Source organism: Rattus rattus, chromosome 11, assembly GCF_011064425.1.
Source record: "Rattus rattus isolate New Zealand chromosome 11, Rrattus_CSIRO_v1, whole genome shotgun sequence".
NCBI classification, from domain to species: Eukaryota; Metazoa; Chordata; class Mammalia; order Rodentia; family Muridae; genus Rattus; species Rattus rattus.
The window spans coordinates 96,761,555-96,775,453 of record NC_046164.1 but is presented as its reverse complement, the minus strand read 5'-3'; the positions used below and the strand labels follow the sequence as shown (position 1 = coordinate 96,775,453).

The window sequence follows — 13,899 nt, the reverse complement described above, 5'->3', positions numbered from 1 at the left end:
GGTTACAGGCACAGTTCAGTAGTTAAGTGCACTTCCTCATCTTCCAGGGAACTCATATTTAAATTCTTAGCATCTGCCTGGTGGCTCACAACCACCTAACTCCAGTCCCAGGGAATTCAATACCCTCTTCCCTCTTCAGGCACTGCATGGTGCGTAAACATACATGCAGGCAAAACATCCACGCACACAAGAATAAAGAGAAAAAAGCAGTCATTCTCAGCTACATACTGACTTTATTAATAAAGTCTGGGCTAGAGAACTTGTCATATACCCAAATTCATATTCTCTCTGTTACACACACACACACACACACAGCTCTTGGCATATATCTAAATATGAAGTGAGTCTGGGCTTGCAGTACAAGTCTTTTAAAAGTGAACCCACTGTTTACTTGTAATTACCTGATTTCAGTTATTGTAGCGGTATAAACTGCTCCAAATTCCAATTGTTGCTCTTGCTGTAAAGTGTAAAACAAACCATTAGACCAATAAAGATAACAGGAAAAATAAACAGGGAAAAACTAACGTAAGATGTATACTTACATCATCTCTGCAAATTTCTGTAATGAAGTCTCTTGCCTCATGCATTGCAGTAGGTGTTGGTGCAAATATGGAGAATGTTTCTTCATCAACCTGACTGATTGTTACACCTTTAGAATAAACCCAGCATCATGGTGAGCGGTGGGAGGGACAAAAAAAGAGGTAACTTAATACATTAAAAATAACAATCTTATTACCAGAGGTGACTAATCTAAAAAGCAAATATGAGAATAGGGGAGGGACTTCAAAGGGGTTGGGTAGGGTTCCTTGTATGTTTAATGATTGTTCCTTAGTGAAGGGAATCACTCATGAAGCATACTCTGCTGCCAGGTGCCTGCCATTTTACTAGGCTCTGTGGATTTAACAGTCCTATGTCCCATGTCCTAGCATAGCAGGACTAATTTTTAGGGCTTTCGTTTTGCTCTTTAATTATGACTAGAAATTATACCAGAATACTTTAATTATCCTGTTTTATTATTTCCATCTTTTAGAATATCAGTTTCTCACTTTTATCACTGGTTAAAACAACTCTAATTATTGTCCTTTACAAGACCAAAATAAGTATTAGGCCATCTAAACATTGCTTCTAGAAGAAACAAAACATAACTTTCTGGATATATTCTTTTTTGTTGTTGGTGTTTTGTATTTTGTTTTTGTTTTTGAGTCAAAATCTCCAATAAATATAGCCTTGGCTGTCTGTCTTTGAACTCAGGCTAGTCTTGAACTCATAGAAATCCACCACCTCTGCTCCTGAATGCTAGGTTTAAAGGTGTGCACCACCACACCTGACCTCTGTATAGATATAGTCTTTAAACCAAAGATCCTGAATGAAACTAAGTCAAAGCAGTAGAAATAAGAATGTGTAATAACCCTGTCAAGTGAAAGACTAAAAATTATTTGGGAATTTCCAATTTTAAATGTGAAAGGAGTCTGATGAATTTTTGTTATCTTCTCTTTTATCTGAAGCAGGGTCTTGCTATGTTTATCCTTTATGCTGCTATCAAATATCCCAACACATGCTGCTTTGTCCTTCTTGAATATAGTTGAGGATAAAAACTTAAGGAGCTATAAAACAGTCCCACAGAAAACTCATAGTAAATACATTATACTTTCCTTCTGGTTTTTCTTTTATCTCTCAAATTCTATTCCTAGAGTAATACAGTAGAGATAAAATAGCATACTTACATGGTTTGGACTTAATAATACCCTCAGACTAGAGATAACTCTTACCTGTCTCAGCCTGGAGTTTTTTTAAGTGATATCCACCAGGCCCAACGAATTTTGCTCGTTTTGATAATGGAACCTTTACTGTTTCTGAAATGCAACGCAGACAAATATGTAAAGGAGGCCAAGATATACGATCTTAAACATATATATGAATCTCTCATTATGAAATAGGAGAAATTTGTTTGACTAATATTACTGAAAAATGTACAAGAGTATGTTCTCAAATTTAAGTTTGGTTTTATTTCAATATAAACACATTTAATTTTAAAATAATATATAAGAACACAGAAATTTTATGTATTATGACTTTTGATACATGTATATATAGTATAAATATATCTATTCTCACTTTCCGTTTTTTATGGAAAGAATATCTAAAATCTTTTTTCTAGGGCTGATAAGATAGCTGACTCAGAAAAGGCATGTGCAGCCAAGCCTAATAACTTAAGTTCAATTTCCAGAACTCATATGGTGGAAGATGATAATCAATTCCCACAAGTTGGACTCTAACTGCCAGACACATACAGTGTGGCACATGCATGCTCCACCTACATATATACACAAATAAGTGAAAAATTGTAAAAGAATTTTTTCTTTGAAAATATTTAGCAATAATGTAATTAAATAGTTTTAAATGTTTAAAATAGTAGTAAATATTTAAATATCAAGCTATTAGTAATAATTTTAATGTCTTACCTACAACTGGTCCATTTTCTTTCCTAGATGCTCGAGGTTTTGAAATCGTTTTACTCATTGTCTGCAATATTTCCCTCTTTGCCACTAGAAGAAAAAGCAACACAATAAAAATTGTAACTCCATCAAGTAAGTACGATTTGAAATATTTTCTCTGGTGTAGAGCAGACTCTAGCTCACTAATGAAATCTCTTCATATTCCAGTTACCTTAAAAAGTCACTTCTATTCCTCATTCACTTCTCCAAACTAACCCAGAAAGTTGCTCACTTTATAAAAATTAAAATTCACTGTTCTTTCATTTGAGTAGTCAATGTGATCAGTAATTAACACTTGATCATGTTAAATTGCATTGCCACAACTCTTCAAGTTTTAATGGTGCTGGGTAGCTAATCCACTTCCTTATATATCATAGCTAAACATTCTGCCAGTCAGCTACACTGAATTTTGAAAGCAATATTGAATAGCTTAGTGGGAATTGTAGGTGGCATTAATAGACTAGACAGAAACAAGAGAGGAACAAGGCTTACCTGTCGCTTGTTGGATGGCTTCCATTATAATTTTAACTGGTACTCCAGGTAACTTAATATCAGCCTAATATAGAACAGCGAAAAATAAATACTGGCCCATGCCATTATTTAAATATTTTAAAAATGAAACAAGATGGTTTTCAAAAATACCTGTAATGCAGTTATTCCTTTATTTGTACCAGCTATTTTGAAATCCATGTCACCATTGTAATCTTCAATTCCCTTCAATGATTTAAGAAATGATAGTAAAGTTTTAAACAAAACAAAATTCACCCATAGTCACGGTAGAAGAATTTCAAATCCTAGCTCTGGAAGTAAGCTGGGTCCTCTAACATTAACTGCAGGAGCCACCTCTGCTGCTTGACTGCTGCCCCACTGCACAGAGCTCACAGAGCTTTACAGAGCTCATTGTAAACACCATCTTATGCTTAGCTCATGCCTGTTTTTAAGATACATAAATTAACTGAGAATTATCCCTAAGGAAGCCATTCTAGATAAGTATATAGTAATACATATCCTTTAAAATCCAAAGCAAGAGAGGAAATAAACACTGCTCTATTCCTGAAATGCAGTGGTTCTCAACTTTCTAAATGCTATGACGCTTTAATACAGTTCCTCATGTTGTGGGGATCCCCAACTATAAAATTATCTTCATTGCTACTTTATAACTGTAATTTTGCTACTATTATGAATCATAATGTAAATATCTGTTTTCTTAGGTGACTCTCTATAAAAGGGATATTTAGCCCCCAAAAGGGGTTGCGACATACAGATTGAGAACCACTGTTCTAGGCTGAGGTTTCTGTATGTCTTTATTATTATTATTATTATTATTATTATTATTATTATTATTAACAACATATATATGTATCTTGAAACAAGGGTCTTGCCACATGACCCAGGTGCCTGGAATTTGCCATGTAATCTAAGTTAGACTAGGACTGTCATTTTTCTGCCTCAGTCTATGAACCTCAGATATGAAGGTGTGTGCTACTGTGCCTGGTCTAAACATGTACTTTCAGATATACTTTTAAATATTTCAAACTGGGAATATACTTGCCAGAATATCTGTTAGCAAACGATAGTCTTCTATTTCACCTTTCTCTGGATTGCTTTTGGTAACCAATCCCACTGCTACACCTGCAACAGCAGATGAAATTGGGACCCCTATAATTAAAAACAACAACAAAAAAAAGGTTTGCATATAATGTATAAAACACACTGAAATTCTGTTGAGATTATTTTAATATAAGAAGATGGTGTTCTCTAAATCATAAATTGAGTTGAAAAGGCCCTATCTCAGTTCATTTTGATCCTTTAATAATGTCAATAAAAACATAATACCTGTAAATCAAAAGATATTATCTATACTTGGCTGAAACCCAGTAGAGTAAATTCTTATCTATGCTCTACTATTTTGCTTTTGGGTCCTTCTTCTAGCCATGTATTTGTTAAATTTTATAAGCCTGAACTTTTCACCTCCCCATAGCAGAACTATTAATATAGCCTTCTAGGAAATTTTTGTATACAAATATAAATGTAATCATAAAAATCTTTAAATTCTTATTTGTGAGAAATGTTATGTGTATTATCTGATATCTTGCCCTTCTTAATTCGTAACAAACCTACAGCACACTAATCCCATGTAATAATCCCATCTGGGTACTGGGACCAAATCCAGGTCCTCTGAATGAGCACCAGTGAGCCATCTCACCAGTTCCTACAATGGTATCTTGACTGCCTAGTCCTCCCACCTGAATCTCTTGGCCAAAGTCTAGATTTGCTTAGACAAACTTTCCTGGAGTTCTTTATCAGAACAGAATCAAGTTAAGTAAATAAAAATAAAATATAAAACCCCTTAAGTTCTCCGTAACTTGCCTTTATACTTGTGTTTGTAGTGGTGATGGGATGCTTAGAGCATCCTGCATGCTAAGCAAGCACTGTATCACTACTATACCCTCAAACTAGAGATTGGTTATTTTAAAAGATTTTTAAATTTTATGTGTGAGTGTGCTATGCTGGAGGACCAGAAGAGGGCATCAAATCCTTCGGAGCTGAAATTATTTGCAGAAGTGGGTGCTTGAAACCAAAATTAGGTTCTAGCTCCAAGCTGGAGGTCCTAAAATGTTTTGGACATTGAGGTGGTTAGACTGAGAAATGTCTCTCATATGCTCAGTATTTGAATATCTCATCCTCAATTTGTGTTGCTGTTTAGAGAGCTGATAAGACCATGCTGGATAAAGTATATCAATGGAGGCAGGCTTTTAGAGTTTACAGACTGACCCCACTTCCTGTTTGTTCTCTCTGCTTTGCTTCTACCATTGAATGTGTGATCACTCAGCTTCCTATTCCTGCAGCCACACTTCTACCTGCCATGATGGTCTTTCTTTTATCTCTCTGGAATCATAGGCTAAAAGGGAACTCTCTAGTTTGCACAAGTTGTTTTGGTCATGGTGTTTTGTCACAGCAACAGAAAAATAACTAATATAGACAGTATACATTCTGTTCCTAGAGATTTGGTGCTCATAATGAGTCTACTCAACTCATATTAAAGAAATTTGCTTAAGGTGGACATGATGGTTCATGCCTGTAATCCCAGCACTTGGGAGGTGAAGACAAGAGAATCAGGAGTTTAAAGTCATCCTCAGCTATATATCCTCAATTTCAGGCCAGCCTGAGCTACATGGAACCCTGTCTCAAAATACAAAACAAAACAACAACCCTTCCCAAATAAATAAATGAATAAACAAAGGGTTGAAGAAATGGCTCAGTTGTTAAGAGCATTTTGCTGGATCTGTGTTTGGTTCTCAGCGTCTACATCAGGCAGCTAATAACTATCTGAAAATATAGTTCCAGGAGATCCGACTATTTCTTTTGACTTCTGAGGGTATCAGGCAGGCGTGCTATGTTAGTATATGTACATACAGGTACTCACACAAATAAAAATTAATAAGTCCTTTAAAAAAAGAGGAAGTAAAACAATATAAACAAACCTGTTTTACCCTGCTTAAGTGGCCTTCCAAGTCTGGTTCATTTATTACTTCAGTGGTTCTTTTGAATGCATTCAGAAACATAGCCATGCTATTTTATAATTACATCATTTTGCACAGGCTGTTCGGTCCATGTGAGCTCTAAGCCATGTTTTCAATATGTTTGGTCCTAACCTAACTATTCAACCTTTGAACTAGGAAAATATCATGGCCTCTAACTCAGTTATCCTTAACTTATTATTTTCTACTGTGCAATACACATACTTATCAATTTATTCATTGGTATTTTATGTTCATTTTTGTACCTTTAAGCTTCTTTAAAAATAGATTCCATTTGTGTCACTAGTGTACAGGCCTGGCTTAGGGCTTAGAAGCACTAATCTCTTTGAACTAAACTGCATACTTTCTCTTGGCCCTTTCTACAGTACTTGATATTAATTCTAATCAAATATTTTTACATGTGTTTATATTTGTTCATCTTTTTTAAAGAGAAATAAACTTTAGTGAGTGTGGTGGTATTCTCTTTTAATCCCAGGACTCGAGAGATCAAGGACAGCTTGATCCATAGCAAGTTGTAGGACATTTCTGAGACCCTGTCAAAAATGAATAGATTTTACCATTTAACACATTAGTTACCATTCCTTTTCCATTCTTTTCTTTTTGAGACAGAGTCTTGCTGTGGGGCTCTGGCTGGTTCCAAGTTTGCTATTTTGCCACCAGTGCCCACTGGGATTACAGCTTCCCCTATTCCTTTTACCAATACCCTTTATCCTAGGAGGTCACTGTTGTTATGGGAAGGGAAGGGGCTGATGATGAAGCATCCTTTAAGTATTCTACCTGCTATCTCTCTCCTGTGGGACCTCTCTCTCTCCTATATATTAACAGCCCTCTTTGCTTATCCTTCAACCAGTCATAGATAATCTATCTATTGTTTAGTATAAATTTCTGCACCATTTACATGAAGATACCTACACTGATTCTGGCAGTCTCCACTTTTGGAAGGTGAGGAAGTGTATTGGGTCACCGAGGCAAGTATTTATAATTTACAGTGTATTATAAATTTCCAATGTCTTTTAGCTAAAAATAACAACTTCAGCTGATATCTTTTTGATGTAATTATATTGTTTCTGGCCTATGATTTTGACTTTTATTAAAGCCAATCTAGACAAATCTTATATTCTGTACTAATGAAATATATATATGTAAAGTACTAACAGTTTTGAGACATAATTCTTTACCTGCATCCATTAATGCCAAACTTCCACCACATGCAGATGCCATAGAAGATGACCCTATTGGGAAAGGAAAAGTAAAAAAGAACTATTTGTGTTGCAATATATTAATTTTTTAAAGCTAGTGTTGCTTATTTCCTTATAAATATTATACTTGAATAGAAAGAGTCAATAGTCTTTTCTTCCTTCTGTGTAAACTCACTTGATGGGCTGGGAGATGTGTAAGTGGGTAAGAGTACATGCTGTACAAGTATGAGAACTTGAGCTAGCACCCATTAAAAAAAAGAAAAGCTGGGTGTGTGGCCAAATGTCCATGGTCCCCCAAGTGTCACAAGATGTAGAGGCAGGAGACTCACTGGGGCTTGCTGACTGCCAGGGTCAGTGAGAGACCTTGTATCAAAGGACAAGGTAGAGACTAAAAGAGTAGAACAAATTTCTCCTCTGCCTTCTGTGTGTCTATACACACAAGTGTCTGTCACTTGCAACCCCAGCACTCACACCTATACCAATCTGTAAACAAATAGATAAAGATATGAAAGCATTAAGTCATTTCTCAAATTACAAAGGAACAAGGCTACAGAGAACAATATGGTAACCACTAGCCAATAAATGGTTACTTAAATGAATGAAAGAAGTTTATTTTCTCTGAAGTAAGTTTGTTTTCTCCACTGAGTAATGTACAGGATTCCCATTACTACAAATAATTTTATCGTGCAGTTTTGCTGCAGAGATTCTGAACCCAAGAAACCCCTAGAAGGCCTAGCAATATTTCTGTTGCCTTAATCAGAAGGTACAAATACAGGAGTCCTAGCTCTCATTGGACCAGAAGTCCAGTCCTAATTAGTGGAGAACAGAAAAGTCTTCAGTTTAGATTCTGAGCTAACTTTAGTCTGTTGCTTTGAAATTTGTGACCATGTGATAAGACTGCTAGACACCGAAGAACTCTGTGCCCATTCTGCCTCAGTGATAAAACCTAGTCTTGACTCATGAACTAATTTATTTTATTTAACATTGCTCTATTAGCTGTGTCTCTCTTGGTGTCCACTTATTATTTATCTCTGATACGAGGATTGTTTGATGCATCCATCTGTTTTGGCTGCTACTCTCTCCAAGCTTAACTTGCTCTGTTGCTTGTTTGAAAAAAATAAATACTAACCCAAATTTGATGTATTATAAGACATGCAAAAAGAGAAATGCTTGCTTTAGAGTGCTTTCAAAATAACTTAGTAGGTAAGACCAGATCAACTTAACATATTTTTTCCTGCAGCAGGCTTTGACACTCTGTGGTAGTAAACATGACATAACATAACCTTAGAAAAGTTAAGACTGAATCAGGGAATCTAGTCTTTTCTACAAGGAAAGAAATATTGCAGTATCATACCATTTGACTCGAGAACTTCAGATGTAACTCTTATGGTAAAAGGAAAATCTTTGGGAATAACAGGACACAAAGCTTTCTCAGCAAGAGCACCTGAATCAGAATAGGAAACAGTAAGCAAAAAGCACTAAGTTTAAGTTTCTCTAGGACACAACACAAGCTTAGAACTATACTCACCATGTCCAAGTTCTCTTCTATTTACACCAGTAACTTTGCCAGTTTCATTGGTTGCATAAGGAGGAAACTTGAAAACAAACGTTCACACACATTAGTGACATGGAAAGGCCTCAGATATATTAGCAAAACAATAAAACAAATTACAGTGCAATAGAACTCCGCTTTTGTTCTAAAGAGTATATTAGTTGTCTGTCTGTCTGCCAGTCTGTTTATACTCTATCTACATATGTATTTATTTGGTAGGTGACTGAAAAAAATCCAAAGTATATATCATATTAGTAAAATTAGCTATTTGTATTATGTAAGTAGATTAGAGGGTAGGAAAGGCTATGGAAACTTACTTAAAGATATATTTATTTTTATTTGTCTAAGTGTTTTGTCTGTATGTATGTCTACCTAAATGTGTGGCTGGTGTCTGTGGAAGCCAGAAGGTGTTGGATCTGGAGTTAGGGCTAATATATCACAGATACATAGTGAAATGTTAACGGGAGGACTGAGGGAGTAGACACATGGAGATCCATTATCAAGTTCTTTTAATTTTGCTGTCCTAGAACATTTTTACAATAAAAATGTTGGGGAGAAAATTTTTCTTACCTCATAGTGCAACATGAAATTTTTATCTTTTACCCCACTATAAGAAAAAAGGAATAATTAAAAGGACATAAACATACTTCTATAAAACACTAAAAATGACTTACTATGATTTTAGAAAAGTAATTGAGTATTAATAAGTTGGTTGGAAACACAAAACTTGAAGAAAGGATGAATGGGAACCTTTTTTTTTTTTGAGATAGTCTCTTCATGATGTCTAGGTTGGTCTCAAACCCCTCACTTAGGTAATGCTCCTGCTTCAGCCCCATGAGAAGCTGAGAGATATCTTCCAACAGCTTGGACTTACAATTGAATTCTAGATTGATTAAGGAAAACAATCCCCCCGCCCCCCAAAAGGCCTTTTGTTGTTGCTTTTTAGAGACAGGATTTCCTATATCTAGGATGCCCTCCAATTTGCTATGTACTTAAGGATAGCTTAGGCTACTGATCTTCCTGCCTGTACCTCCTCAGTGCTAACTTCAGGTGACTAAGATGGATTTGGGTGGTGATGGAGACTGAAGCCAGGATCTTTTATATGTTAGGCAAACACTATCCACTGAGCTACATACATCCCAGACCCTGAACTGTTAATTTATTATGTACATAAAAAAATGGGGCCAGGGGTAGGCAGCAATCCTGGAAACATCAGGAGTTACTACCATCAGTTAGGCAGTAAGGCTAGAGAAAACTTTATCTTAAACAGATAAACAGAATTTTACTGCTGAGTTTTTAGGAAGAGGAAAAAAACCAAGTGTTTCTGAGCACAAAATTACAATATCATTTGAGACTAGACATATGAGTTTTTCATTAATAGTCTCTGGCTTACTTTTAGCACCCGGACATCACTCATATATTTGTTCTCCCTTTTGTAATACACAATTTATTCAAGATTACCTTAGTTAGTCCTGGAGAATGTTTCTAGGAACATAAACTAAATGTAATCACAGTATAGAACAAATGTCTTTCTTCTAAATGTGTTCCAAACTAACAATTCAGAAGAAAATATGGCTTACTATGCAATCCTAAATGTGTAAACAGAAAAATGAAGTGTGCTATATAGGCTATAAAAGTAATAATGAAGTTGGTTATTCCAGCATTCTGTAAACCTAAGTAAGGCTAGCCTAGGCTACACAGAGAGGCCTTATCTCAAAAGAACAAACAAACAGAATAGCAATGTACTTTAAGAGTTTGCTACTGATGAGACTAGAATAAACTTCCAGGATACACACACACACACACACACACACAAAACTATTTAGTGAAAGAACAAAACATATAACAAAAATATAACTTACTTTATAGCTGTTACAATTTGATCTGATTTAATACTGGATTCTAATGAATCAAATGTAACAGTACAGAGTACCTTTAAAAAAAAAGAAAAAATTATTCTTTAAGCTTTAAAATACTAACAATAAAGATTAAAACCAAAAGGAAATATATAAAATATGTATGAATATATACATATATTCATATAATATACATATACACACACACATATTATACATGCATATATAGTTTGTTGGTCTGTTCACTTGGTAATTGGTTTTTTTCATTGTTGTTTAATAATTTTGTTTTGGTGTGTATGTTGGAGATTGAACCAAGGGCCTTGAATACTAAGCATGTGCTTTACTACAGAGATATACTCACAGCCCAAACTAAAAATACCTGATAAATTTAAATTTTAAAAAAAGGTGTGTAATCTATAAATACATTCGACACAGTGCTAGCCATGGCAGTTATTACAGTAAATACACATTCACTCTGAAATAATAAAGCTGTCTGTAAATCTCAACAATCAGGACATCTCATTAGTGGTGCTGAGTGGGGAGAGAGGAAGGTTAACAATGCTAATTCCATAAAAGCAGCTTCTACACAGGTTCAGAAAACAAAACAAAACAAAACTTTCCTGTTTAAAAGAAAGTTAATCTTTTTGGATTTAAAACACAGCCTAGAGATTTAACAATGCATCATTCATAAAGTTAGCATTAGCAGCAACCTAGGCAACTTTCTCAAGAGATAAGGCAAGGAATGGACGAGAATGATCCTTAGCGGAAGTCTAGACTAACAGCCAAAGAGTTCTTACAGCTACAGATTTATAACTGAGGACACTGAATAATAACATGTCAGAAAATGACAGAAATATAAATTATCCAGAGATTAGAGGCTCATTGGCAGAGCACTTAACTAGTATGGTCTGGACTTAATCTTAAACATGGGACTAAGGGAAGAGGAATTTAAAAAGAAAAGGAAAATGGAGTCACTCACTCTGAAGGGAACATATTCACGTGGTCCTATAAGAGAATATGACAGAGGCTGGAATATGCACTTATAATTCCAGGAAAAGTTGAAAAACTAATGGCTGAAAATTCTCAGGTTTAATGAAAAGACACATTTGTGATTCAAGTTTGAAATTCTAAGTATGATATATTCCAAGAAAATCACCGTTTTCACAATTGTATGCTGAAATCCAAAAACATCTGACATAAAAGCAATAATATATAGGGAATGACTTGAATGATTAGAGTAGATTAAAAAATAAAAAGAAACACCACATCATCTTTAAATGCTCCAAAACAAACATACAAACAACAACAAAAACCCAAACCAACTGCCCCTCCAACATACACCATTTAGTCATTAAATTAAGCATAAATTGGCCATGCACTCCAGTTGAAAGGTAAAGTCTGAGAGGAGAGGTAACAAAATATCCTGAACATCTAAAGACATATGTTTAATACTTCACTGAAAGGCACAAGAGGAACTAAGTCAATGGTGAGAGACATTATATTCACTGTAAACATTAATTCAAATTGTAAAAATACCATTTCTTTCATAAATGAATATGTTTAATTTGGTGAAATTCCAATAAAGAACTGACATACTTCTAACATTCAAATGAAGAAACCAATGTATCATGAAAAGCTAAAATAGTTGTGTATATACAGTGAAGATGTATGTACTTTATAGGCAATATGGTGCACTCTGAGGGATTAATAATGAAAATGATACTGGTCCAGAAAAAAATCCACAAAACGATTAAAGAGAGTATAGTTTAAACATGTATTTATAAACTATAAATATAAGTTGTTATCAAAATTTATCAAAAATTAGTGGGAAAATGATTAATTAGTTTTACTACACATCATATACAGGTATATGTTCTAAGATAATATAAATTTAACAGTTAATCCTAGAAAGCAAAAAATAGAAGGAAAATAATAAGTGCCTACTTTCTGGCTCTGGTATAAGGAGAGATGCTCAATAAAAAATAAAGTGGAGATGGACTAACATCAGAACTCAAGATTTCAGAGGATAATATAATCAAGTTCAAATGCAGATAAAAATGAAGTCATGTGTACAAACTGGGGTTTGTTACTGAAAAGGATTAATATTTAAAATTTCTAAGAAATTATTGCAATAGCAGGTATAGTACAGTAAGGAATGTTAAGAATAGAAAAAATAAACACAAATGCTGATCAAGAAACCTGGACAGAAAGACAAAATTTATCTTGAAGTAGTCCCTCAAGTCACACAACTCTAGGTGAAATGACCTACATGAAAATAAGGGTGTACATCCCTTTCTAGGTGTAGTTCACACAATGATCCCAGTCACTGGTTACTACATAAGAAGATTCTTACTAGGAAGCAGGGAAATACAAGCTAAAGCAACAGAATACAACTTGGTACTTAGTGGGTTAGAAAAATTAAGTAGTGATTAATGTAAGAAAAAGAGGCATAAAGCATTATCCTGTACAAAACAGTGGGTGGACATAGAGATAAATGAGCAAATGGATACTGTACCACAGAACATGTATCTACATAAAGAAAAGGAATATGACAGGTTTGCAGTAAGTGCAGAAAACAAACAAGGATCATGAATGGATAAACAATGACAATACACCCCAAAACAAGGAGAATAAGTAACTTAACTTGGTGCTTTTAATATTAAAATAAAAACTAAAATACCCAGCAGTCCTGGAAAATGAAATGAACTTATAGAAACGAAAGCTGTTTTCTGGAGAGATATCAGGAAGAAGGAGCTACAAAGACACAGGATACTTTCAGAGCTGACTGGGAGCTTTTTTTCATGCTTGTGAGTTTGCTTTCTGTGGTGCTGGGGCTTGAACCCAGGGCTTCTGATATGCTAGGTAAGTCCCTAGCACTGAGCTATGGGCCTGTACCAAGATGATCTTCTTTTAATTATGGCAAATGTTTTCTAGGTATACAAATTTAAATACATCAAATCATATATTTTAGGCATCAGGTTAAGTAGTACATTCAAGCCAGTGAGGTAGGAGGAGAACAAGTATGAGTCCAGCCTGTGCTACAGAGAGCTCCAAGCCAGCCTGAACTACATAGTGGAACTCCAAAACCAAAACAACACAAACTACATACAAAAATTCCATACATGTTAAAATATATACTTTACTGCATTAAATTATACCTTAACAGTATTTAAATTATATTAATAAATGCAATATTGCTATGCAGTGATGCATGCTGGTACTCTGGGCCTTCAGAACTCAAAGGCAGACAGCTTA

General features: G+C 34.8%; 1 protein-coding gene and 1 long non-coding RNA gene across 3 annotated transcripts in view; one reads left to right on the top strand and one right to left on the bottom strand.

Annotated features, from left to right (window-relative positions):
* Positions 1–13,899, bottom strand: part of Pnpt1 (polyribonucleotide nucleotidyltransferase 1) — a 29,835-nt gene that overhangs the window by 5,192 nt on the left and 10,744 nt on the right. Inside the window, exons 14-25 of the mRNA XM_032916020.1 lie at positions 10,651–10,721; positions 9,359–9,395; positions 8,765–8,831; positions 8,591–8,680; positions 7,216–7,269; positions 4,048–4,154; positions 3,138–3,209; positions 2,988–3,051; positions 2,463–2,546; positions 1,770–1,853; positions 543–649; positions 402–457 (exon numbers count right to left, since the gene is read on the bottom strand). Of these exons, the coding sequence (XP_032771911.1) occupies positions 402–457; positions 543–649; positions 1,770–1,853; positions 2,463–2,546; positions 2,988–3,051; positions 3,138–3,209; positions 4,048–4,154; positions 7,216–7,269; positions 8,591–8,680; positions 8,765–8,831; positions 9,359–9,395; positions 10,651–10,721 (893 nt within the window). The remainder of the gene's footprint in view (positions 1–401; positions 458–542; positions 650–1,769; positions 1,854–2,462; positions 2,547–2,987; positions 3,052–3,137; positions 3,210–4,047; positions 4,155–7,215; positions 7,270–8,590; positions 8,681–8,764; positions 8,832–9,358; positions 9,396–10,650; positions 10,722–13,899) is intronic.
* Positions 1–13,899, top strand: part of LOC116912117 — a 30,984-nt gene that overhangs the window by 14,488 nt on the left and 2,597 nt on the right. Inside the window, exons 3-4 of one of the 2 annotated variants that reach the window (XR_004389425.1) lie at positions 2,490–2,588; positions 6,914–8,596. This is a non-coding gene — a long non-coding RNA (uncharacterized LOC116912117). Of the gene's footprint in view, positions 1–2,489; positions 2,589–6,913; positions 8,597–13,899 lie in introns of those variants that run through there. The other variant, XR_004389424.1, reaches the window with a different exon arrangement.